Source organism: Biomphalaria glabrata, chromosome 14, assembly GCF_947242115.1.
Source record: "Biomphalaria glabrata chromosome 14, xgBioGlab47.1, whole genome shotgun sequence".
In the NCBI taxonomy this organism is placed as follows: domain Eukaryota; kingdom Metazoa; phylum Mollusca; class Gastropoda; family Planorbidae; genus Biomphalaria; species Biomphalaria glabrata.
Window position 1 is genome coordinate 5635464 of NC_074724.1, and position 25794 is coordinate 5661257.

A 25794-nucleotide genomic window follows, 5' to 3' on the forward strand; every position below is an offset into this window, starting at 1 on the left:
TACAGCGTTTTGCCTCCGAAACGTAGGTTCCAGGTTCGAATCCTGTTGAAGACTTGAATTTCTAATTTCGGGATTTTAGCTCATGAGTCCATCCAACTCTAATGGGTATTATTAGTTTGGGAAAAGTAAAGGTGGTTGGTCGTTGTGCTGGCCACATGACACCCTAGTTAACAGTAGGCCACAGAAGCAGATGACCTGTACATATTCTGTCCCGTAGATCGGTCTGAAGGGGATACTAATACTTTACCGATTAACCCTCAGTGGCATAGGGGAAAGTAGCTGGCAGCAGATGGCCTCTGAAATAGTCAGTTTGGAGAGTTCTCGAGGAGTCGTCGGGACACAAATTTTAGGGGAAAAAAAATCCTTTGCCGACGACAGCCGCAGAAGATGACAAGAAAACGACTTTGTATGCATTAGATATGACAAAATATGCAGGTCGCAACTGGGCTTGAGATGTCACGTGAACCACTGCACATTCTCATTAATCTTTGGGATCGAAAACGTATGCCAAATATCTTTGGCTATGACTCGTATACATAAGAGTGTATGTATTGATATTGATATAGCAGCGCATCCAGCCCTCAAATTGAGTTCACAGTGAAGCTGTAAAGTGTAAAGGACACGATGATGACTTTTTGCCTGTGTAACACTTGTTGTTGGTGGGTTACATGAGTGTGTAGTCATCTTGTATTGTCATCTTGTATCTTGGTGTTTCTTTACTTCCGCTAACGCGAATGTCTCTAAGAGCTTAGTACTTGCACAACGAACACACTGCACTAAATACATTGAATAAAGATGCTTTGTAGCAGACAATAAGTTTATTGAGTAAACATAATTTGGCTATTCCAGCCCCAAAGGCACAAATATTAACATCCTAGAATATAGTTACACTTCACGTACAGAATAAATTCCTTGTTCCTTACAAATATAGGCTTACATTGCGGCTGAAAACTAAATATGCTTTGCTTCCTTACTCTACGAGACACGAGATAATTAAATTACTACAAAATCACTTCATGTCACAGTGAGTCTCAAAGGAGTTTGTGACACCCTGTCAAAAAGTGGATTTATAGAAAGACGAACTTCTGTTTATCTATTATGATATTATACTCCATCGATGCGCTTACATTTCTGGCTTCATGTGCATCGCCCAGTCTTAGCAGCCATATTGGAGTTTTACTGGGAAGCGAATGTTAACCCTCGACATTCTCCTTAATGAATCCCCCCCCCCCCATCCCACCTTGTAATACATGTTCGTCTCCTTTTAGATTCGACCATACATTTTTGAACGTGTTTAGTCGTCACCACGCTCACAAGTTAAACAAAGCAAATAGCATAACAAGCAAAAGATTTATAAAAAAAAGATTAAGACTAAGACTGCTTTATTGATCCTTATGGAAATCTTTGTGATTACAAGGACTCTTTAATTAATTACCAATAATTAATTGACTAATCGGTTACTTTTCAAAAATTGATTCACGTTTTGTTAGGTACCATAAATAATTGTTTAAAGTTTCAGCTCGACTCGAGACTGAGTGTCGAAGGTGTTCAATTATCAAAGGTAATGAAACCCCACACATTTAACTGTAGGCCTCTTTCAAAACTGAATCATTTATTTCCATTGTAACTATCAATCAAAGTAATTAATTACCTGTAATAAATGACTACGTGGTTAATTTTTAAAACCGATTCTTTGCCTCTGCTGATGAATAATCGTGCAAAGTTTCAACATGATCTAAGATTGGATGTGGGAGAAATAACGTGTACAGACTTTTTTTTTTTTACCACAGAGAGTTGATATAAGCTTTGTACAAATGTTCTCAATGTTTTTAATATTTCTGGCGTGTTCGAGTGTCTGGCATTAAAGCAAGGAGAGAAACTCTAGCTAACTGGTTTTGAAAGAAGGGGCACGGGATTTTTCTCATATTCGATTATTAAGCCATAATTGACTGCAGATTTATCATATATATATATATATATATATATATATATATATATATATATATATATATATATATATATATATATATATATACATTTTAAATAGCAATTTGTTTTTTTCCACTGGCATTAAGTGGCAATTTATTTGAAACAATAAATAAAGACTGCAATAAAACTTCATAATCCAAAACAGTATGTGCAGATTAATTTCAAAATCGAATTTATTTTTTTTTCTTTACAAAATAAAACATTTATATTCTCTAATCAAGATTGATGCAGATAACCTAGAATCGCGTGACAGTTTTATTAGGCTTTATTCCAAAACAGTTATAAATGCAAATTTGTTTTAGTTTCTCATTCAATTTTTTGTTTGTCTTTTAAGGGCGTTATAAATGTTCTCATTGAAAAAACAAAACAGTCAATTAACAATAAGAGAGTAACTTACAATGATAAATTACAAATAAGTTGGCTTATATACATAATATATATATATATATATATATTAGTGCTGCCCAAACTATGACCCATTGACCTTATCTGTCACTTGATTTAGTGCTGTCTCCCCCAAATATCTGCCCACAGAGCTAGCTGAAGCTGTTGAAGATGCAGTTGCAATGGCCTTGAAAATATTTTTTTTTTTTGCAGACGATGCAGATGTAAGCCTACATGTGAATAGGTTGGTTATATAAGTCAGATGTAAGCCTACGCATGTGAATAGGTTGGTTATATAAGTCAAAAATGTTAGGACACCACTCGTCTATTTGTTCCATTGTGCTGACCTCTATATTATCATTACTCTGCATCATAAAATGTTTCAGAAATGTATAACACTTAATATTACTTTTAGAAGCTTTAAAAATATATAAACTCGATTCCACATATTATATATACATTGTATTTCTGTTTGACATATTTAAATTACTTTAGTGTGATGCCAAACTGTGCAGGGTTAACTGGTCTGGGTGGTCTCTCTAATTCAGAGCTGAAAATATAATAGAATGCTATGTATACACTCCTCAGATTTGACATATATTGTTCAAATAATAGATTAACACTTCGTTAATTAGGAAAATTTAATAATTATTGTCAAGAAAACGATTTTAAAAAAAAATTGTCATTATGTTAATGGCCCTATGAGAAATAATATAAACATAATATATATTATAATATATATTTACAAAATAAAATAATAACCTTATGTGAATTTTGTCTTCTGTGTTTTAAATGAGAAAATTAGGTAGATTTAAAAAACAAATATTTACCTGTTTTTTGCAATCTCCAAATATGGCTCACTTCCGGTGGCCAGTAGATTAGCATAATGGGAGACAAGACGATTGTCATCAAGAATCGTACGGCTGTTGTGAGCCCCCATCAAAACCATGACATATATGTCTGCATAGCGTAATTTATTTCTTTCCAGAATCATTTCCTTTTCCTTAAACAAATTGATGAAAGGGTTAATTAAAGATTATGCAAAACAACAAAAGATACAAATATTGTTGGTAGGTAGTAATTTACATTTTAAAGTCTCTTCTTTCAGAAGTCTCAACACGCAAAATAACATATCTAAAGTTTTTATAGTAAGATCATTGACCCCCTCTCCCCCACCAAAAAAAATACAACAAAAAACAACAACAAACAAACATATATATATATATATATATATATATATATATATATATATATATATATATATATATATATATATATATATATATATATATATATAGTTAAATACAAGTTTAGAGAGTATGTTAGTTTGATAGTTTCAGTAGACAAGTATATTTGTATTGTTTTAGCGACTGTAGACTGTAAAAGTACTGACGTAGTAAGACAGACCGTAGTAGAGTAGGCGAACAAGAAGGGCAACATGGCGATAGTAAAGAAGTAGGTTGTTTCAGATGATAGTTACAGAAGTAGCGACGTTTATGAAGACTAGAAGGACTTCCCAGTTATAAATAAATGTGTCATTTGCAACAGTAAAAGTCGTTATCAATTGTACTATTAACCTGTAGGCCTAATGTTCTGTGGCTAATGTGGAGTAATTAATGAGATAGAAGTGAAGTTAGACAAGATATTAGCTCAGAACAATAGGCTATATGTATATATATATATACAAACAAAAACAAAACAATATGGAAAGACAAAAGCATAGCCCTCGATAAGTCAGGCTGATGCACTCCCTGGTCATGGCTACATTCTTATATATATGTGCTTGTGAATCTTGGAAGCCAACTGCAGAACTAGAGCGGAGGATCCTAGCAATTGAGCTGCTACAGACAGATCCGAGGTATCACATATAAAGATCACATCACAAACGACGATATTAGAAACAGGATTAATATATAGCGATTGGACCCCACGATGACCTGCTAACTATTGTTTTAAAAAAGGGCAAACTGAAGCTCTTTATTATAAGGTTTTCAGTGCTCGCAAAGAACTTCATTCAGGGAACAGTACCAGAAAAAAGAAGTGGCAGAAGGAGAAAGTGATGGGAAGACAACATAAAAGAATGGACGGGCCTGTCAATGAAAGAGATTCTGTTTAAGGCAAAAGACAAAGAGGAATGGAGAAAGACTGTCATATAAAATACTATGGGTTTTAGAAATAGGAGGCCCAACTCAAAGTGAATTTGGTGGTCCCCAAATGAATTATTAAAATAAATAAATACACCGAAAAAATATTAAGCAATTAATACAATCAATAAGTGTCTTCCAACATAAGTAGTCTAACAAGTAGATGTAAACATTTGCAAAAAAAAAAACAACCTCATAATACAAATTTAGTGCTAATATTTGAGAGTTTCTACAAGTTTCACAATTTTTAGTCCTGTGCTAGGCCCCCACCAATCGGAGACCCTAGGCAGCTGCCTAGTTTAGTTAAGTTCCCATTTCAGACCATGTGGTCTATAGGGCAGATGTTGTTAAAGTCTTCTGATTCTGTGGCCTACGGTTAACGAGGGTATCATGTGGCCAGCACAACAACCAACCGCCGTTGCTTCTCCCCAACTAATGTGAGGTACTCATTAGAGCTGAGTGGACTCAGAGGCGCCCAAAGATCCCGAAATTAAAAATCCCAGTCATCACCAGGATTCGAATCGTTGCAGAGACACATTTAGTCTCTTTTCAACCTTTATGGATGACTTCCATTTCTGGCACGCATAGGTGGTCATGGTACAATGAATATATTTGAGGAGGTGGATCTTGATCTTCAAGCTGATTGATTTATTTGCCCAGATAGTCTGTAGCTGTTTTTTTTTTTAAAATACGGTCCACGACTCCTGCTCTTCCTCTACAAGCAACACCATGATATGCACTTTCCCCCCTTTGCTCCATGATGTTTAAAAGTTACCCTTTCAGACCTTGCGATCTATAGGGCAGATGATGTAAAGGTCATCTATTTGTGTGACCAACAGTTCTACAATGGTGTCATGTGGCCAGCACAACGACCAAAGCGCCTTTACTCCCCAACTAATGTAAGGTAACCACCAGAGCTGGGTGGACTCAGAGGCGTCTGAGATCCCGGAATGAAAACCCCCAGTCTTCACCAGGATTCGAACCCGGGGCCTCGGTTTACCGCTCAACCACTGTGCCTCCTCCATGATGATAAGTAGGGCGAAAACCTGTTCAGTGCATGGTCTGCCTCTCCAGAAACCAGTCTGCTCTGTGCCGAGCCTATGTTATATTCGTTTTAGCAAAACAGCACTAAAAGCATGCCAGATTGCAATGAAGCTGTATATAATTATTATTATCATTGAAAATCTTTTGAAAGGATCATACCTGTTTTATTGTATTTTCAAAATTCAACGTGGCTTTTTCCTTTTGTCCATCAGGTAATACAACATCGATCTTGACATAATTCACCAGCTCTGATGAAAAAACAATAATGTATTGGCATACTCTACTTTACAATGCACTCATTTGTGCATTAATAATCTTAAAGGCTTTTATTTAGAGAAATGTATCTAAACTTATCATTTTAAACCAAAGAAATCATGCACTAAGCAGATAATCAATTTACCAGCTTCGAATAGAAATTTTTTGCTATCCATTATTAGAAATCAAAACTGTAACACAGGTACCTGATAGAGATTTAAAACAGCCAAATAGTTAAAAAAAAATAATTTCTTAAAATAACAAAGCTTATCTAATAACAATAATTAATTGACCAATAAGTTGTTTTTTTTTTAATTGATTCATGTTGTTTTTTTTAGGTACAAGAAATAATTTTTAAAGTATCAACTTGATCGGAGAATACGTGAGAGAGAAATAGCGTTAACTCTTTCACTCCTAATTAACGATACCATCGTTGATTTGACCTCATTAAATTAAATTAATATTTAATTTTATAAACGTTATTTTGTGTAATATAAAAGCAGCATGCATTCCCCTTTAAGTCTATACCAAATAAAATATTTTCTGATAACAAAACAACAAAGCTATTGAAGCTTAATCGTAACAGGGTAGTGAAATAGTAATGAGCAATGAAGAATTCCGTCCAAACGTGGAAAAATAATTACGGAGAGAAAGAGTTAAGAAGTATTTAAGGGAGAAAATGGCAGGGTTTAACACCTTTTCTGCTTTATAAGACAACAAAAATTATTTAATTAACTACCAGTACCAATTTCATTTTTGGATTGATTCCTGTATTGTCATTGACTAAGAATAATTATGCAAAATTTCAACTTGATCCAAGAATGGGAAGTGGAGATGAACGTGTCAAAACGTAAGAAGGGGATTAAATTCATATATACACCCATATCTCTCATTAAGTAGCATTTAGTTCACCTTATTTCATTATCAAACAAATAATTAATCCCCAATAATTGATTAACTAATTGGTTAATTTGTTAGATTCATGTCTTATCAGGTACATTGAATATAATTGTGAAAACTTTGAAGTTTATTCGAGAAAAAATATTTAATGTAAAAAGACAATTTCAAACACTCATTTGGCGGTCCTCAAATAGGGGTCTGGGGGGATTTTGAAATTCTCCCCCCACCCTAGCTACACCACTGAATATATATACACTTGGATGCGAAGTGGCTGAACGGTATAGCGCTTGACTTCCGAACCGAGGGTCCTGGGTTCGAATCCTTGTCAAAGACTGGGATTTTTACTTTCGAGTCCACCGAGCTCTAATAAGTACCTAACATTAGTTGGGGAAAAGTAAAGTTGGCTGTCGTTGTGCTGCCAAATGACACCCTCGTTAACTGTGGACCATAGAAACACATGACTTTTATATCATCTGCCCCATAGATCACAAGATCTGAAAGGGGAAGTTTACTTATGATGACATCAGAACAAAATAATTAATTAATAATATAAATAATTTAAATTATTAAAAAAAAATAACGCTGATTAATAATAAAAGAGGCTGATAAATAATTTACCTTAAATGGTCAACTCAGTTAGTCTCAATTGTATTGCATTCAGCTCTAAACTATACCATACCAAAACTCAAATTATCATAACAATATATCTTTTGATTTAGCACTATTTTTTTTTAAATGTCTAGTGTAAGATGTTTTACACCATGAAACTGTCAATTGCAAGAACTTTGACAACTGTGATTCAACTTTTTGTTATTGTTATATATTTTTTGTCAAGTTCATTTAGACAGAGTCCAAGTCTTGATTCTGAAATTGATAATAATAACAATAAATTAATTATAACAATTTAATTTATATAGCACTGTTAACAAACACGATATAGGCTCAAGGTGCTGTGATAACATTACAAACATAAACACGAGAGCTAAAATAACAAACTAATCTAAAAAAAGTTTTGAACAGATAGATCTTAATGTTCTTCTTGAATGTAGTGAATAAACTAAACAAATGTAAAACATTTATTAATTATGCTTTTTTAAAATCCATCTCAACATATGAACGATTCTCTCTGTAGGCCTATTGATTTAATAATCTGCTGTATTAATCTTGCATTATTCACGAAGACTTTCTCTTATTTTATTTTGACCATGCTAACACAATTTTACAATACAGACCTACATGGATTATAATAGGTATGCATTGTCGCAGACAAGAACTTTAAATTGAAAATTTAATATGCACCTAAGTTTATTGTTTTAAATGCTCATTCAGGCAGAGTTCATAACAATTAGCAGTGGTTGAGAGGTAAATAAGTGCTTGACTACCTAAACAGAATCCTGGGTTCAAATCCTGGTAAAGACTGGGATTTTTAATTTCGGGATCTTTGGGCGAATCTGAGCCCACTCAGCTCTATTTATATTATTAATTAATTATTTTGCTGTAAAGTCGTCATAAGTAAACTGACATTAGTTTGGGAAGAGTAAAGGATTAATATATACGTTGGTCGTTGTGCTGTCAAAATGACAGCCTCGTAAACTGTAGGCCACAGAAACAGATGACCTTTACATCATCTGCCCTGTAGACCACATGGTCTGAAAGGGAAACTTTAGCCTACTTTTTTACTTTACATATTAAGTCAATGTAATGACAGCTATATACATTCTGAATGGTTGAAAGGAAAAATTTGATAAACTTGAACAAAGATAAAACTTGAAGTAAAGATTTGAAAGTTTAGAGTTTATACTGTGACTGCTGCCATCCCCTGTGTCATCCAGCAGGAGCTTTGGCAAGGATGTATTATAATGTTGAAATCTGTAAGGAACATCTGAAGCTTATAGAACAAACATAGAAATACGTTTCTGAGAGTTAGCACGAATTAACTAATACAATTAGGTATCATAAGTTGATTATATAGGCCTAATTATAATATTATGATCTAATGATCTAGTCCTGTGGAAACTATACAATAGTTTATATAGTTTACAATAGTATATGTTTAGATTATCATTGTATGAATCATTTGTATGAGATCTTATTGTCTTATTATATTACTAACAGGCACTATATATATATATACTAAATTATAGTGGTCTAGATTTTATACATTTTCAAGAAAGTTTATCTACATCATTAGTAGACTATATATCTTTAAACTAAATTTACATTTAGGTTGAAAATGATAGATACAAAATGAACTTACATGTTTTAATCATCAAAAAAAACCCCCAACAATCCCTTGATTGAAACTGCGGAAGGAATTATATTTTATAATTTTATATTTTTAACGTCTTTCTGGGAAAATCCGTTACAGGCTATTTTTAGCTGAGTGTGTGAACAAACGTCTTATTATTACTTTTTCTACCATTTACCTTAGTCTGTTGGACCATCATGCAAGATTCGTCGACTATTACTTTTTATAGCCTAATGTAAACCATATGAAATAGCGTTGTTTCAAAACGTTTAGGTCCTATAATATATATATGTGTGTATATAACTATATAATATAGGCGTAAGTGCTTAGCTATAGATTCTTGTTTGACGTTATATAGAAATGTGTTTATATATCTACATATAAAATATTTAATATATGTTGCTGTTTGCTTTATCTAATTTGACAAAAAAAAAAAAAAAAAAGGGTTTTGTTTGAGTGGCACTTTAAAAGGATGTTCACATATATTCTGTAATCTACACCTTTTTTTTTTTTGGAGGGGGGGGGGGGCTGATAATAAAATCAGTTAAAGGTTGAATACTATTTTTGGGAGAAAAAAAAAAGATTTACTGCTGCAGTGGTGAATGACTGTATAGAAAATACCGGACCAAGCAACAAAGGGCGTTTGCCCCACGAAGCCTTCATCAGCTACAAAACAAACAAACAAAAAAAAAAAAGACAAACAATGAGCACAAAACAGGCTTAAGTGAACTTATTTGTCCAATGTTGTTTTTTTCTATCGAGACAGAAAAGAAATGGTAAAAAAAAAAATTAAGTTCATTAAAATAGAAATCAATAAATCAACCTGCTTTAATAATATTACATTCAAATATTTATTACTGTCAAGTAAGAGTATATAAAGCTTTTTCAAAAAGAAGTAGCTGTGGTGTTGGAGAAAGGAATTAAGAGGGACAACCTGGCAAAAATAATGGAATTTAATATACTTTGCTGTAGTAGTTTATGATGCAGAAGGATAGATGAACCTGGCAGACAGGTCTATGGGTCAATGGTAAAAACTAAATTCTTGAGTGATACAAAGTTACAAACAACAAATAGAGAAGTAGATCTGTTGGGAAAACACGTTTTATTCTGTCATTCATGCACTGACATAGATAGATTCAAATGTAATCAGCAATCAACATTTTAAAGAGAATGTTCATATATGCGAGTATATCATTATAATATGCATCTCAGTGACTTAGTATAACATTTTTGCTAATTAATTTGAGATTTATTAGACTTGATGTAAACAGTAAATGGTCTCAATAAATGAAGTTAAAAAGCAAAGCTCAACATTTCTTGCAAACCCTTAAGAGTACAAAAGAAAAACAAAAATAATCATAAAGTTAGTGGATTAATTATATTATATATCTTACTTGTGTAAGTAGCAGTAATGACATAAATGATTGAAAGTTCTTACTTATATTTTAATTTTAAAAATTTGACATTTGTTTAAATGAAAACAAACATTAAGAACAAATAATAAAATAATATTGGCTATTTGACAAATGTATAGAATACAAGAAACATTTGAGACTAAGACATTTTTATTGTTCCTACAAGGAAATTTATGATTAAATCACAAGAAATTATTTGTCATTAACAGACTCCTCGAGATTTATAAATTAAAGATGTTATTTTATAAAAGAAGATGATTATGTCAATGACTTAAACTCTGCAAAGTCATTGTTTTTCCTTGCTGATTCAGGGAACACATTTCATGCTTTAATAGGACTTGAGAAGAAGGAGTATTTGTACAAATTTGTCCTAGCATTTGGACCAAGAAATGTGTCTGAGTATTTTATTAGGTTTTGTATTTGAAGATTACGGTTCAGTGGGTTCAGTGTTTTATGTATAATTGCTATTTTATATTTTAGTCTTCTATCATGAAGGGTCTCTAAATGTAATGATTTTTTTTAGAGGTGTTTCTCTAATTAAATATGAATATTGAAGTGTTTTGAATCTCACTGCTCTATTTTGTGTCTGTTCTAGTTTCTTTATGTTTTCTTGAGCTAAAGGGTTCCGATCAGAGGATGCATACTCTCGTATTTGGCCTATTCAAGGTTAAATAACATTTTAACTTTATGGTCTTATTTAATTTATAGAAAAAAAAAACTTAAGTCACTAAAACACTCATACATCTTGATCTTTTCCATATCCCCCAGTCAATGAGCAGTGCTGATACAGTCTTACAGAGTAAGGACCAAAGGAGCTTTAAGAGCATTCACTTCTTGTCTTAATGTACACAAGTTATTCACTTTGAAAAGAAGTGACATAGTTGTACTTGTGTGGTAGGTTGGTGACTTCTAAAACTTTTCTGACTTTACTGAGAGGCATTGTTGAAAAGTTCTTCCAGATAGGGTAGGGTCATGTGTGCATGTTTTTATAAGACAGTCACAAAAACAAACCAGTAATTATTGCTAGTTTTACAGCTATAAGGCAACAGCAAAAAACAAACCAGTAATTATTGATAGTTTCACAGCTTTAAAGTCTGAAGAATTGCAAACCCTTTAAGGCTAACCTGACTGCATAATAGGGAAACTAGTAAACTATTAAATCCACTACAAAAAAAAGTACAATACTAACTGAAAAAAGGTATCTTGTAAAATGATATGATACTAGTAGTATATCATATGTATCCTAGTTTTTTAAAAATAGAATTTGTTTAAAAAAATAAGCTCTCTTTTTTCCTAGATAATGATTTGTTTTTAAGTTGTAAAAATGATCAAATAAATCTTTAAGACAATGATAAAAAAAAAAGGGGAAAACAAAAACAAAAATGTGACATAAATGTAAATGATTAAATTTGCTTTCAGTTAACTACTTTAATGTTATACAAGAACCCACGTTTCCTAAACCACCAGGCTGCTTTTCAGATGTTTTCTGTGTTCTGGAAAACAATAAAAAAAACATACATTATAAATAAATCAAACTCTTTTATTTGAAAAAATATTTAAGCCAAAAATATTAATTAAAAAATATTTTATTTTAACATTTATAAAACATTTCAATGATGCAGTACTAAATGTTTTTGAATTCTTAGAGCGTCTTTTAAAAATCTGCCATAATAATTAAGTTTGGAAGGCTGCGCATTGTGCTGAAAACAGGAAGTTGAATACTTAATGAAGGCGAAACCGTCGAATGTTGTCCAACTAAATATCTATGTCAATAAAAATCTGCTAATATTCATAAAGTGGACATGATTCAATAATGTCACTTCTGAAATACATTAACGTTTATGTTTCAAATAATAGAATGTGCTTTTAAAACTAGGTCTATGCACCAAACATCTTTTAGTACAAAGACAAGGTGTGTTAATCTAAATAGAAATAAAACTTTACATTATAAATTCAAATTACATAAAAATAATAAATAACAGCAATGGCTGACACATTTTAAAATTTTGTCTTGACCTTTACATGGGCTAGTTAGTTAACATGTAATATTCCTTAACTATCACGCTGACAAGACATCTGTCTAGATGTGAGGGTATATCTCCAGAGGTATATTTAAACAACCCCCACCATCTTTTGTTTGTTTAGTCCATAACATTGAGTTCATAAATAGACAGGTGATCACCTGTTGACACTGTCTAGAGGTCATGCCTTATGAGGGAACTGAGTTTGTTAACTTGGAGAAGAATCCTTATTTGTTTAGTTCATGACACTTAATATATTTATAGACATTTACCATCTCTAAACCAGAATGGTTTAACAAATTTGGAGAGAAATGCCAATTAGAGCGCTGAGATATTGAAAGACTGTTCAGCATCACTGGGTGAATTATCAATGACTATCCTACAAAATGTATATCAGAAAATGCTGAAAAACTTATTTTTCTTAAATATAATTCAACTTTAATGTAACAACTAAGGAATTCTGTTGAAACTTAGAACTTGTCAAATACATTTATTTTCGTGCTTTATAATGCTTTAACTTTTAAAGGATGTGTATATTATTATTATTATTATATTATTACATTAAATTAGCATTATGCATTATTTTGTAAATAAATATCACTGTTGAATTACTTTTTCTAACGTGTTGACTTCGAATCTTACTCTTGTGCTATGTGTGTCTTGATTTGATAACAATGTTCTTAATAATTTCAGAGTGTCAAGTAACTCCTCGTTATTGCTGGTATTACTTGATATATATAAATAGCTACTATCAGTATCAGGCTCAGACTTTAAGCGGCTTGTGGCCTTTAAAACACAAGCCTAATGACCAGCTGATGGTCTGAAATAAATGAACACAAACATCTACCCACTATACAACCCAGATTGTACTTAACTTTTGAAAGATTTACCTTAGTTAAATATATGTTTATACATTCTATATTGGCCATCCCACATGTCTTTACAATTGGTGGCCTCATGCATAAACACACACCATCTCATATGTTACACAGATTAGTTTATGATAGGCCTATCTGTTAATAAATGCTGTTAACTTTAATTAATCAATCAGTAATAAAGTTTAAAACAAGATGGTTAAAATAGCCTAATATGAATATAGGTATGTTATTTAGAAGATTTGCAAAAACATCAGTAAAACGAGCTATTTAAAAGTCATGTAGGTGTTTGGCTTCAGCTCCAGCCGAATATCAAATTTTATTATCTGGCCATATTCGGCTCCAGCCGAATATCAAAAAGTACTATCCGGTGCACCCCTACACTCAATCCATAAAATATCCACAATAAAATGAGAAGACAACCAAACTGCCTTAGTAATTAAACTATATTATTTCAAATTATACATAAATTATCTATGTAGGTATGAATAAAGTACTTAAGTTCAAGAAAAAAATATAATACGTAAAAGGTGTCTGAAAGATCTAAAATAACTACCAGATGAGAACCTATCAATAACAAACATGTTTTTTTCTCCCAGTGGTAAGTAAACAAGACTTGAAGAAAGTTAAAAATCAATATAAAACATGTGAATCTGAATGTCTAAATTACATATAATTCTGCTGAAACATTACAGAAAAAAAAGACACCATAAGATTTTTTTTATATTTGTGTACAATTTTAACACTTTGTCTAAGCCTCCTGGATGGGACAAATAGGTTGAGCTTAGGATTGTTGAGTAAAAACTCTATTACAATCCCAGACAGCTGACCATATTCTATTTCATGTATAAGTATTTATATCTTTTAAAGAGATAGATTTAGACTACAGTATACATGTAGGCAGAAGATGAATGAACATACCCTTTCCTTCTTATCTCTAGATAAGTTTCATGAGATGATGCTAAGTCAGTTGCATAATCATTAATAGTTATTGAATCCTCTAAAACAGTTTTTTGTCTCAGTGGTTGAATCATCACAAGCTCATATTCATCTGGATTTTGAATGTGTCTAATATCGAGCATTGTTTCTTTCTCCTGAAAATAGACAAATAACAAATGTAATAACACAATTATTTCAAGCTTTGGACACATGGGCTGTGTGGGGGACAATATTCTAGACAAAAAAAAAGAAAAGTCTGCTTTCAGACCATGTGGACTATAAGGCAGATGATGTAAAATTCATCTGTTCCTATGGCCCATGGTTAATAACAGTGTCATGTGGCCAGCACAAAGACTAACCGTCTTTACTTTTACCCAACTAATGTCAGGTACCCATTAGAGTTTGGTGGACTTAGAGGCATACTAAAGATCCAGAGATTAAAAAACTTATACTTCACCAGGATTTGAACCCAGAACCCTCTAGTTCAGAAGCCAAGTGCTTTACCTCCACAGCCACTGCCCCTCCTGGACAATAATCTCTTCATAGCTAATGGTTAGGCCTTCATCTCATTACTATGAAAAGAGATATATTGTCATTCATTCTAGGACAAAAAATGCCTTAAAATACTGCACTCTTGCTTAATTTTTAGAATTGTTGAGAATATCTTATTAATTATTATGCTACATAGAAAAGGTTGTTTATATAAAAACTTGTATTCTGTACTTTTAGACTCACATAATATAAGTAAATTTGTTTAAGACATTAATAGTATTATTCATAATTTTAGAGCCTATTGATAAATGCCACTTTTGTAATCATGTGCAAAATGATCATTTGAGATTTTGAGAACAAGACATTGTATGGCTAATAGAAAACAACAAAATAAGCTACTGTCTAGTTCTTGTTTTTTAATTTATTTTGTTTCTTATACAAAGTATTCCAACAAATAAATGATTTTTTCAAACATTACCTACTGATCATTGTAAACTGAATTTTTATAATGTTTGTATGTATTAAAAAAGGAAAAAAATTCACCATACAACATTACTATTCAGATGTTAAATACAATTTGCAACATAGGTGGTAAATTTATACATTACATTATCATATTAGTGATGTACAAAAGTTAACTAAAAAGTTGCTAACTTTTAGTTTAACTAAAAAAATTAGTTAACGCCAAAGTTTAATTAAAAAAAAAAGTTTAATCCTAGTTTAATTTTTTTTTTTAGTTACAAACTAAAAAGTTTAATTACAAATTTTACAAACTTTTTTTAACATACTTACCAATAAATATTTAGATCTATGTAATTTGGAGAATATATATGATATAAGTTTCTCTATGGGTAATAAGGTAATGACATTTTAAGTTATACCTGTTTAACTGTATTTTCTAGATAAAGACTATATTTAGAAGGATTTCCATCAGGGTAGACAATATTCATTTCAATGCTGTGAATTTCACTCTCTGTAATGACCAAAAATGCAGATGTATTTGTAGCCAATTAATTAATACATAAGCTATGGACAGTGAAAAATCATGGGCCTCAGCTATAGAAGAAAAGCCTTGACCTGTGATATATGTGGACGGGTATATCATTCCAAATTAGAGAGATATAATCACATAAAAAGGTACCCTATGAGATAAACAATAGCTGCTCTGTGATTGAAGGAGGCCAGCAAGAGTATACATATCCTGGGCAGCAATGTTAAGAATCTCACATAAAGCTTGCAAAGTTGATAGCCATTTGTCATTTGTGTTACATTAAATTTGCTACTATGTTTAAATTAAAATTAATTTTAAATGTTTTTTTTTTTTATAATTATCATGTAAGTACATGTATGTTGTACTTTATATTTTCATTCAAGAAAAAAACTAGGTAAGTAACCCTTTCCAGACCTTACAATCAAAAGAGCAGATGATGTTAATGACAGCTGTTTCTATGGAGGATGATTAAAGAGGGTGCCAACTGGTAAGCACAATGACCAACTAATGCCAGATACCCATCATAGTTGGGTGGACTAAGGGTTGTCCTTAAAAAAAAAAAAAACAGTTTTCACCAAAATTTGTACGTTCAGAAGCCAATCATTTTATCACTCAGCCACCAGGTCCCTTTTACATTAAAAATGATGATTTGAAACATAAGTGAGGGATATGAATCTAGATTACATAAAAATTAGTACCAATTTTTAAATTTGAATTTATAGATATTAGTCGTAGAACAGAATTATAAGAAAGTTCATATAATTGCTGAATAGTAATTATATTACTGTTACCACACAAGACTCTTGAAAATTAGTAGATCAATAATACACAGATACTCTAAGATTCCAATTTAGAAAATACTTAAATTGATATTATCACAAATTATGTAAACATAATCATTTCTCTGGCTTCATGTTCATATTTCTCTAGCTTCCTCCTTTTAATCTCACTTCCATTCAATATCCAACTTCGCAACATTTTTCATTCACACAATGCTTTGCTACAACCGTAATAATTACTACTTTTTTTTTTTGGTTGGCCTCTTTCAGTCATAGAACAACTATGGTTCATCTTGTGGAGAAGTGAGGTGAAAGTTTGAGCATTATTTATGGTCAGAACCATGTCGCTTACATTGCAGTTCCCCCTCTCCGGGCAGATGATGTGACCAAAGTAAAAGAGTATTCGATACAGTTTGGGATCAGTAGTGCCACGGGTTCTGCCAGACTGTAGCACAGTGTGCCACAATCTACCTAAAGGTCGCCAGCTTCTGATTTTTCCTCGGGCATGTCTCACGAAACCTTTCCCATGTTTAGGTATAACCGCAAGGCAGAAGAGGTTTGGATTCAGAGTTTTCCTTCTCCCAGATGGGTAGCCGACCAGGGCTATCAAGCCCCTCCTACCCAGATCCTACTGGTTTAGGCGCCAGTTGCTCGCCATTGCCCTTTCTCCTGTCACATGAAGGCCAGGAGTTGGACTGGTTGTCAGAGGCTATTTGAGATGCATGCCATTGGAAGCATTTTATAGGTAATGTATTAACTTCCTCCCCCGCAAAGAACAATCTACAATCTTCCAACTAAGAACAGGACACACACCACTATTAAATTACCACCACAAAATAAACTCCACACAACTACCCCTTTGCAGACATTGCGCCCACCCCTTTGAAACCCGTAAACCATATCCTCTTTGAATGCCCCTCCCTAATCCACCTTAGGCAGACCCTACTTTCACTACAGCCCAACATAACCAACACCCTGTACGGCAGTGCTGAACAGCTGAAGAAAACAGCACACTTTTTTTCCTTGGCACAGTCTGCAAAAGAGCTCACAGCTCAGCAGCAATAAAGCTGGCTAGAAGAAGAAGAAGAATAGGTAATGATGAACTAGAAACCAATACCATCCCTGCGTTAACAACCTTGTGGAACCTATTACTTCTGATAATTATAATAATATTAGAATAACTTGTGATAGTTTATTTTTATACTTATTATGTTTTACATTAATAATACCAGACATGAGTAATATAATAACAGGACCTTTGTAATAACTTTAATTAAGCCAGCCATATATTTAATTTAGATCTAAAAATTTAATAATACTGGCTATATAACAGTAATATTTGTTTAGACTTTAGTTCACTCCAGCCAAGAAGAAGCAAAAATAGGCAGTAGATATTAACTTAATATAATGCATGCACAATTTGAGTTCAATCTAAACAAGTTGGATCTAAAAATGTTACTTGTTAGTAATCCTCCTAATAAATCATTAAAAATGTCATTTTGATAAGTATTAAAAAACAACAACATCAAAAATAGGCCTACACATTTTAAATGTACTTGCTTAAAGACTATTAAAAAACAAATTTTGATAATATTTATGGCCAGAGAGGTGAAACCAAATCAAATTCAATATTTGTTGATGAACATGCAAAAAAAAAATGTGTAAAAAGCAAGTTCATTCATTATAACACTTTCGATACATAGTGTATATATATTGAGTCTGAACCTTCTGCAGGGATCAAACCTTATTAGAACAATCACCTTATTAGAACAATCACGATGACAGTCCAAAGCAAGTCATCTATAACCAGAGAGCTGCCCATTCCTTTCTTCCCTTAGGTTTGCTTTGAATCTAGTAGACGGAAATTTATAAACCCACAATTTAAAAACAAATGGACACAGGATCTTTAATATAAAATATAGGCCTTTATAAAAATGCATAATATGCATGACCTCACTGTTTAATGTACAAGCAGAAACGGCCTTAGTTAATTGGAGGCCCTATGCAAAGTGAATTTGGTGGCCCCAAATGAATTATCAATATGAAAACACCAAAAAAATGTGATTCATAAAAACAACATTAAGGGTCTTCAACATAAGCAGTCTAAGAAATAGTTTGCAAATAAACATTGAGTCATTGTAGAGTCTTAGATCTAGACCCTATAAGAGACATAATAGAACCCTTGTGCTATATAGGCTTAGGCCTACTATAATATTTTAAACTAGTCAACCTTAGGCCACTGCAACCTTTGCGACCGCAGTGGCACCCGCACTTTTATAGGAAATGATAAAGTAGAGAAAAGACGCCTACAGTGGACAAAATCTTTGCTTTCAGAAAAAAAAAAGATGATGGTTTGCAAGTGTCTTAGAATATCTTTTACTTATTGTGAAATAAGGAAAACATCCATCTATAGGCGAAAAAAATGATTTTTGCCAGCCGTTGAAAAGATTTTAAAAACTATTTTGTACTGAAACCTACATCTGATATTCCTCTAAGCAACAAGACAATTAAAAGACCTATTGATGAAATGAGTTGTGACATTGAAAGTTTCTTTTATTATTTCCAAACAACTTATTTCTTTATTACAAGTGGACGACTCCACCGTACCTTGTGGTGAAGCATTTTTTATTGGTATATGCTCGTTTTATTATGCAACGAGAAATCCATGAAAAACTTATTTTGATAAAACTGATAACTGACAATAAAGGCAAAACAACATTTAATGTATTAAATAACTACTATAAAGAAAAAATGCTCCCTTTTACTATTAGATCAGTAGTAATGTAAGGAGGACTTTTCATTGTTGAGTTCTACTGTGGATAGAAAAGCTGGAGGGTTTACGTACTTATCTTATATAATACAGACATTACTTCAAAAAAGAAGATGATTACGTCCTACGCGTCATGCATTTAGTCATGCATATTAACCAATGACTTAAATTCTGCCAAGTCACTGGTTTTCCTGGCTAGCTCAGGCAACCCATTCCATGCTCTAATAGCACTAGGGAAGAAGGAGTATTTGTACAAATTTGTCCTAACATATGGGACGAGGAATGTGCCTTTATCTTTGTGTCTTTCAGAGTATTTTATTAAATTTTGTTTTTGTATTTGAAGATTATGGTTCAGTGTTTTATGTATGATTGCTACTTTACTTTTGAGCCTTCTGTCCTGAAGGCTTTCTAAATTTAGTGATTTTACTAAAGGTGTTACTCTAGTCAAATGTGAATATTCGTTTGTTATGAATCGCACTGCTCTATTTTGTGTCTGTTCTAGTTTCTTAATGTTTTCTTGAGTTGAGGGGTCCCAAACAGAGGATGCATATTCTATTATTGGCCTAACCAAGGTTAAATAACATTTTAGTTTTATGTTCTTATTTGACTTATAGAAATTTCTTTTAATAAATCCTAATGCTTTGTTTGATTTTTTTGTAGTTTCATCAATATGTGGATTCCATGACAGTTTTTCATTTATTATAACACCTAGGTATTTTGCGTTTTTAGTCTGTGTTACTGGTTTGCCATGAATAAGATAAGTGGAATTAATTTGTTTTAGTTTTTTTGTTACTCTTAACAACTGACATTTTTCTGGGTGGAAAGACATGCTCCAATTTGATTCCCATTTCTGTAATTCATCTAATTCTCTTTGTAAAATATCTGTGTCTTGTGTTGTTTTTATTGTTCTATATATTATGCAATCGTCTGCAAATAATCTGACTTTTGTTCCTGAAGTAATGCAATTTGGTAAATCATTTATGTAAATTAAAAATAGTAGTGGACCCAAGACTGTTCCTTGAGGTACACCTGAGTTTACTGTTATCGGTGTTGATTTAGATCCATTTATTATTACAGTTTGTTCTCTCCCTATCAGAAAGTCTTTAATCCACTGATGCAGTGGACCATTAATGCCGAAATATTTTAATTTTTTAAGCAAACTATGGTGGTGAACTATGTCAAAAGCCTTAGAAAAATCTAGTAAGATAGCATCTATTTGTTCACTATTATCTAAACCTTTTGAAAAATCATCAATTAGTCCTATTAGTTGTGTTTCACATGATCTATATTTCCTAAAGCCATGTTGGTATGGTGTGAGGACATTATGTTTGTCTAAGTGGTTTATGATGTTGCTACATATTATGTGTTCTAGGATTTTACATGTGATGCTGGTAAGTGATACTGGTCTGTAGTTTCCTGGGTCAGATTTTTCTCCTTTTTCAAATAGGGGGGTGACATTAGCTTCTTTCCAGTCCTTTGGTACTCTGCCCTGGTTAAGTGAAGCCTGAAAGAGTATTTTGAACACTGGGGCTAGCTCATTACTTAGTTCTTTGAGTAATCTAGCTGGAATACCATCAGGTCCAGAAGCTTTATTTGGTTTGGTGTTGGCTAATAGTTTTTGAATTCCATTTTCTTGTACTACTATATCTTCTATGTTGTCTACTTGGTTCAAATTCAGTAATGTCTTTGTCTCCTGGGGCTGAGAATGCTGATGCAAAATATTTGTTTAGGATGTTTGCTTTAGTTTCATTATCATTATGTATTATGTTATGTTCATCTTTTAATGGCGCTACGCCTGTTGTTTCCATTTTCTTAGACTTAATGTATGACCATAGGTTTTTGTTGTTATCTTTAGATATTACATTGTTTATGTATTCACTCTGCAGCTGTCTGCTTACTTTTTGGGTTAAGTGTTTAATTTTTATATACTTTTTGTAAACTCTTTCTGCATTAGTTTCTTTAAATTTTCTATATAGGTTTTCCTTCTGTTTAGTCTATTATTAAACCAGCATTTATTTATTTTGTTTGATGTGTATTTAGTTGGTATATGATTTTCTATAATGCTTTTAAGATGGTTTTTAATGAAATTCCAGAGGTCATCAACTGGTTGGTTAATGTCTTTTTCTAATAAGAATGTTTGTTGAAAGTTTAATGCAGCTTGGTGTAGTTGTGTTAGGTTACATTTATTTCAGAGTAAGATTTTTCTTTTGGGTTTTGTATTGGCTACTGCTTTTATCTGACTGTGTATTTTTATGATCTCATGGTCTGATAGACCAGGGATAATATCATAATCAACTACTAATCCAGGTCTGTTGGTTAAGAAGAGATCTAATGTGTTGTTTAATCTAGTTGGCTTTTTAATGATTTGATCTAAACTTAGGTTGTGTAAAGTTTCTATGAAAAGCTCATTTATGTCCTTAAGGTTTTGGTTTTTATCTATGGTTAGTGTTTTCCAATTTATATCAGGTAGGTTGAAATCACCCATAATCCAAAAAACTGCATTTTTATTTGTCTCTTTAAGTGTAGTAATCTGATTACATAGTTCCTGCATGTATTCTAAACTAGAATTTGATGGTCTGTAAATGCTGCCTATTATTAGGGATGTTGAGGTGGTATTAATTTTACAAAATGTTGATTCTATATTTTTTGAGTTAGGTAAGGTAATTTCTTCTGCTATAAGAGGGTTTTTTTATTGCTAAAAGAACTCCTCCATGATTATCAGCCCTATCTTTTCTAAAAATTTCATAATTACTATTGAAAATTTCTGCATTATAAATTTCAGGATGTAGCCAAGTTTCTGTGCCTGCAATTATGTCTGGTTTCTCACATTCTAATAAAATTTCTAAGTCTGCTGTTTTGTTCCTAATGCTTTGAAAATTTATTACTAAGGTTTTAAGGTATTTTGGTGTTACATCTTTAGTAGGTTTGTTTAGTGAGGCTGTTGTATTAATTTTAGTAGATTTAGGTTTAACAGGAGTGGATCTGGCTAGTGGTTGGTGAGTTTGGTTTGGGATGGTGTTTAGGATGTTGTATGGGTTAGAAGTGTCTGCATCAAAGGAATCAAACAGTCCTGATGTAAACTGAGGTAACCCACACGGTACACAGTGCCATGATGCATCTTTGTTGCCTAAGGCATAATACACAGGTGTATTCATATGGAGACATGATGCATGGTACCATTCATCGCAGGTGTCACATTGAATGGCTTTTTGTTTCATGGTGCATACTTTTTTGCAGATGTTGCATGTATCTTTAGATCTAGGCCCTGGATTTGACTCTACATCTCCTGCTATTAATATTAACAGTGATAGGTATTTATTTCTGCTGTGTCTGATTGAGAACTTCCATTTGTGATGGGTAATCTTCTTTAGTGTTATGGATGTGTATGTTAGGTTATTTTTTAAGTTGCTTTGATCTAAAGTGTGATGATTGATTATGACTGTTGTTTCCTTTTTAAGTTTAGTGTTGACTAAGGTAGATCTGGTTCTGTGTTCAGATAGTGTGTATTAAGTAATTATTAGGATAAATAGCCAGAGCAATTTCATGATGACTGTTGTTGATTTTAGTTTTTAAAGGGGTCTAGTCTAAATCTAGTTTAAGGTTTACAATGCCTAATTTATGTCTAAATCTAAATTGAAAGCTAATTTACAATGACAATTAAATCAAATGAAATGGTTTATTAAATTCAAAATATGGACCTAGACTAGATCTAGATCTAATTCTAGATCAATATATTTACGTGTATAATTAACTATATAGAATATTACTATTAGTTATTATTAGTAGTATTAGTAGATGATTAGTAGATCTAAAGCCTTAATTAGCCTTAATTAAAGTCTAAGTCTAACACTAGACTGACTAGAGTCTAGATCTAAAATAATAATTATAATAATAATAATAAATATAGACTAGATCTAGTCCTAAGCTAAGAGTTGTTAATTTGAATTAATTAGTGGAAAAAAATGCTGAATTAAGTTAAATATATAATTTAAAGATATTAGTTTATTAGTTAAATAGCTTTTTTAATGAATTTGGTTTGATTTTAATACAACAAAACGAAAAATTTAACTCATCTCTTATAACAGTAAACAGGGAGCAGCCATCTTGCCAAGAGAATAGTAATAGGCTTAAATAGGGTTAGTAATTAAGACTAAGTTATCCATTGACAGATAAAAAGTGGGAGTTTTTATGAATAAGTTTGATTAGTTAATTATCAACACAGTTAACCGAAGCAGCACGTTAAATATGCATTAACTTGCTCGAATGTGTTGAGAAAATAACAAAAACTTTCCTCATTAGCTCCTTCAGTCTTCACACTGAAGACACTGAAGTTCGAAGGTTTTGTTTGACAATTGTAAGATCACTTACCAGCTTCTTCAAAATCGCTGTCAGACATTTTAGCCTAAAAATAAGTTACAATCTTATGAATTATGACGTACTAGATTTCTAGATCTATAGCCTACATCTAGACTATATTTTAATATTGATCTAGAATCCTAAGCCTAAGTAGGGTAGGCCTACTGACATTGAAAAATTAACTGTTGAATCTTAACTCAAAATTGTCTATAAAATAGACTGAATTAGTCTATTTAAAAGTATTACTATTAAGTTTCAGTCACAACTCTAGATCTATAATGCCCTTTCACTACTGATGGCAAACTCAGAAACGAATGTTTCTAATATTTAAATGCGTTTCAAAGACCCATTAACGGTTATTCCCGCATAAAATATTCTTATCGACATATCTATATATAAGAATATAGTTTGAGGTTATTCTGTGTAGTTTAATCTATATCGTTGTTTCATTGGTTAAGCGATCATTCATTGGAAATTCCCGTTTAGAAAGCTGCTAAAACCCTTTTTGTTATTTATTTTGGATAGAATAGGTACGTATTTCTATAGAGCTCGTGTGTAACAGACAATACAAGTAGTTTCACGATGAATGTAATACTCATTAAGTCTTGGGAATTTTAGCTCTAATAGAACTAGAATGCAGAATTCACTGAATTTGTCATTGTGAATGTCAGGGATTATCATATGCTAACCACATGAGGCACATGACACACAAAGAAACAGATGACCATCTGCACTAGAAATTGAAAAGGTCTGAAAGGGGAACTTGACCAAACAAGGAGCAGAAAGGATGAGCTGAAAAAAAAAATTAAATTGTTGAAATTCTGTGGCAAAAAAAAAATGCAGTTAATTTCTTTTTTTTTTCTCCCCATTAGAAATAAAGGTGAAATAGTGCTCTGCAAAAGATTTAACAAGACTCTTTGAAATGACAGCCACTAAGCTTCGTGATAACACCCACCTTTCTTTTGTTCTTTTACAAACCTTACAGAAAAGCACCTTATGCCTATTAGGCTATTTTGTACGGTTATAGTCAATTCTTGTGAGTTTCAATAACTCATTCACACTAAGAGATTTTAAAACATGTTTTTAATAGTTGAAGCTTGTACAATTCACGTTGTAAATTTTTTTTTTCTACAATATGACTCCATCGACGTGGAGAGGGGTTAAGGTGTAAATAGAGTTTAAATTAAGAATAAGGGTAAATAAAGAGAAAAAAAAATATATATATATAAAGATTTTGGAATCCTCTGCCAAGAAATACAGTAAGGCCTAAATATGAAATTACTGAACTGTTTCCGCTAGAGCATGGCACAACAGTTTTAACCAATAATGAGTTTTGTGCACAAAACACGATGAGGACATGTCAAACATCTTGAACGTAGACCTTGCATAATCTCAGAAATGTCATTGACATATAAGATTCAGCTTTTTAAGAATTTAGCAAGAAAATATTTCCTACATATTACAAGTCCAACTCTGAAAAGTTACATATCGAATCTATCCAAGGAAAGGGAAACAACACCCTTCCATAAACAGAAGTGTGGGAAACAGAATATGAACAGGGCGATGACTTGTTTATAGTGGTGATGGTGATATGGACATTGAGAGCCGAGTGTGTTTGTCCTATAATAACTGTCCGAATCGCTGTTGTAGAATTTTAAAAAAGAATACTTTATTGTGGGTCATATCTTGCAGTCAGCTTGGCTTAAAATGTAATTGTGTGCTTATACTGTTACGTAGGGCTGCGTAAGAAGAGGAAGATGTTCTGGACGTCGACATTTGTACGGCTGAGAAGCCCCAAGGCACCACATTGATATATATATATATATCAGTGATGCCCAACCTAATTCGGACTGCGGGCCATTTTAATTTCCGACACTCGTGTCGCGGGCCACATGAACGAAAAGGTATATACAAAAACGAATTGAAATTGACTTGAATTTGAAACGATTTGATTTGAAACCCTTGGATTTAGTACTTAGATTAATGGATTGGACATTTGAAGCTTATCTTTTTTTTTTTTCACGCGCCAGAAAATGTCTTGATTTCTTCTTTAAAATAGGAGCAACGTTGTAGCTAGCTTTACAAAGACTCATTTTCTCTTTTTAGTAAATATTCCAATCGATCCTCCAATCTGTAGGCGTAGTTAAACTATCTTTTATTCGTGCCTTAAATCAAGAATGTCGCCATATTTG

At 32.3% G+C, this 25794-nt stretch overlaps 2 protein-coding genes across 2 annotated transcripts; both read right to left on the bottom strand.

The window, feature by feature from the left end:
• Positions 1-2144: 2144 nt before the first annotated feature.
• LOC106055287 (uncharacterized) lies at positions 2145-9107 on the bottom strand. Its single transcript, XM_056011613.1, has 6 exons — positions 8974-9107; positions 7335-7580; positions 5962-6022; positions 5721-5809; positions 3204-3376; positions 2145-2923 (listed from the first exon to the last, which is right to left on the bottom strand). The coding sequence occupies exons 3-6, from the start codon at positions 5990-5992 to the stop codon at positions 2860-2862; spliced, it is 357 nt and encodes a 118-aa protein (XP_055867588.1). The 5' UTR covers positions 5993-6022; positions 7335-7580; positions 8974-9107; the 3' UTR covers positions 2145-2859.
• Positions 9108-10047: 940 nt separating this feature from the next.
• On the bottom strand, positions 10048-23701 carry LOC106055289 (uncharacterized). The gene is made up of 4 exons (XM_056011612.1): positions 23615-23701; positions 15588-15679; positions 14197-14369; positions 10048-11872 (listed from the first exon to the last, which is right to left on the bottom strand). Exons 1-4 carry the CDS (start codon positions 23640-23642, stop codon positions 11803-11805), a joined length of 363 nt encoding a protein of 120 aa, XP_055867587.1. The 5' UTR covers positions 23643-23701; the 3' UTR covers positions 10048-11802.
• Between the last annotated feature and the right edge of the window lie 2093 nt (positions 23702-25794).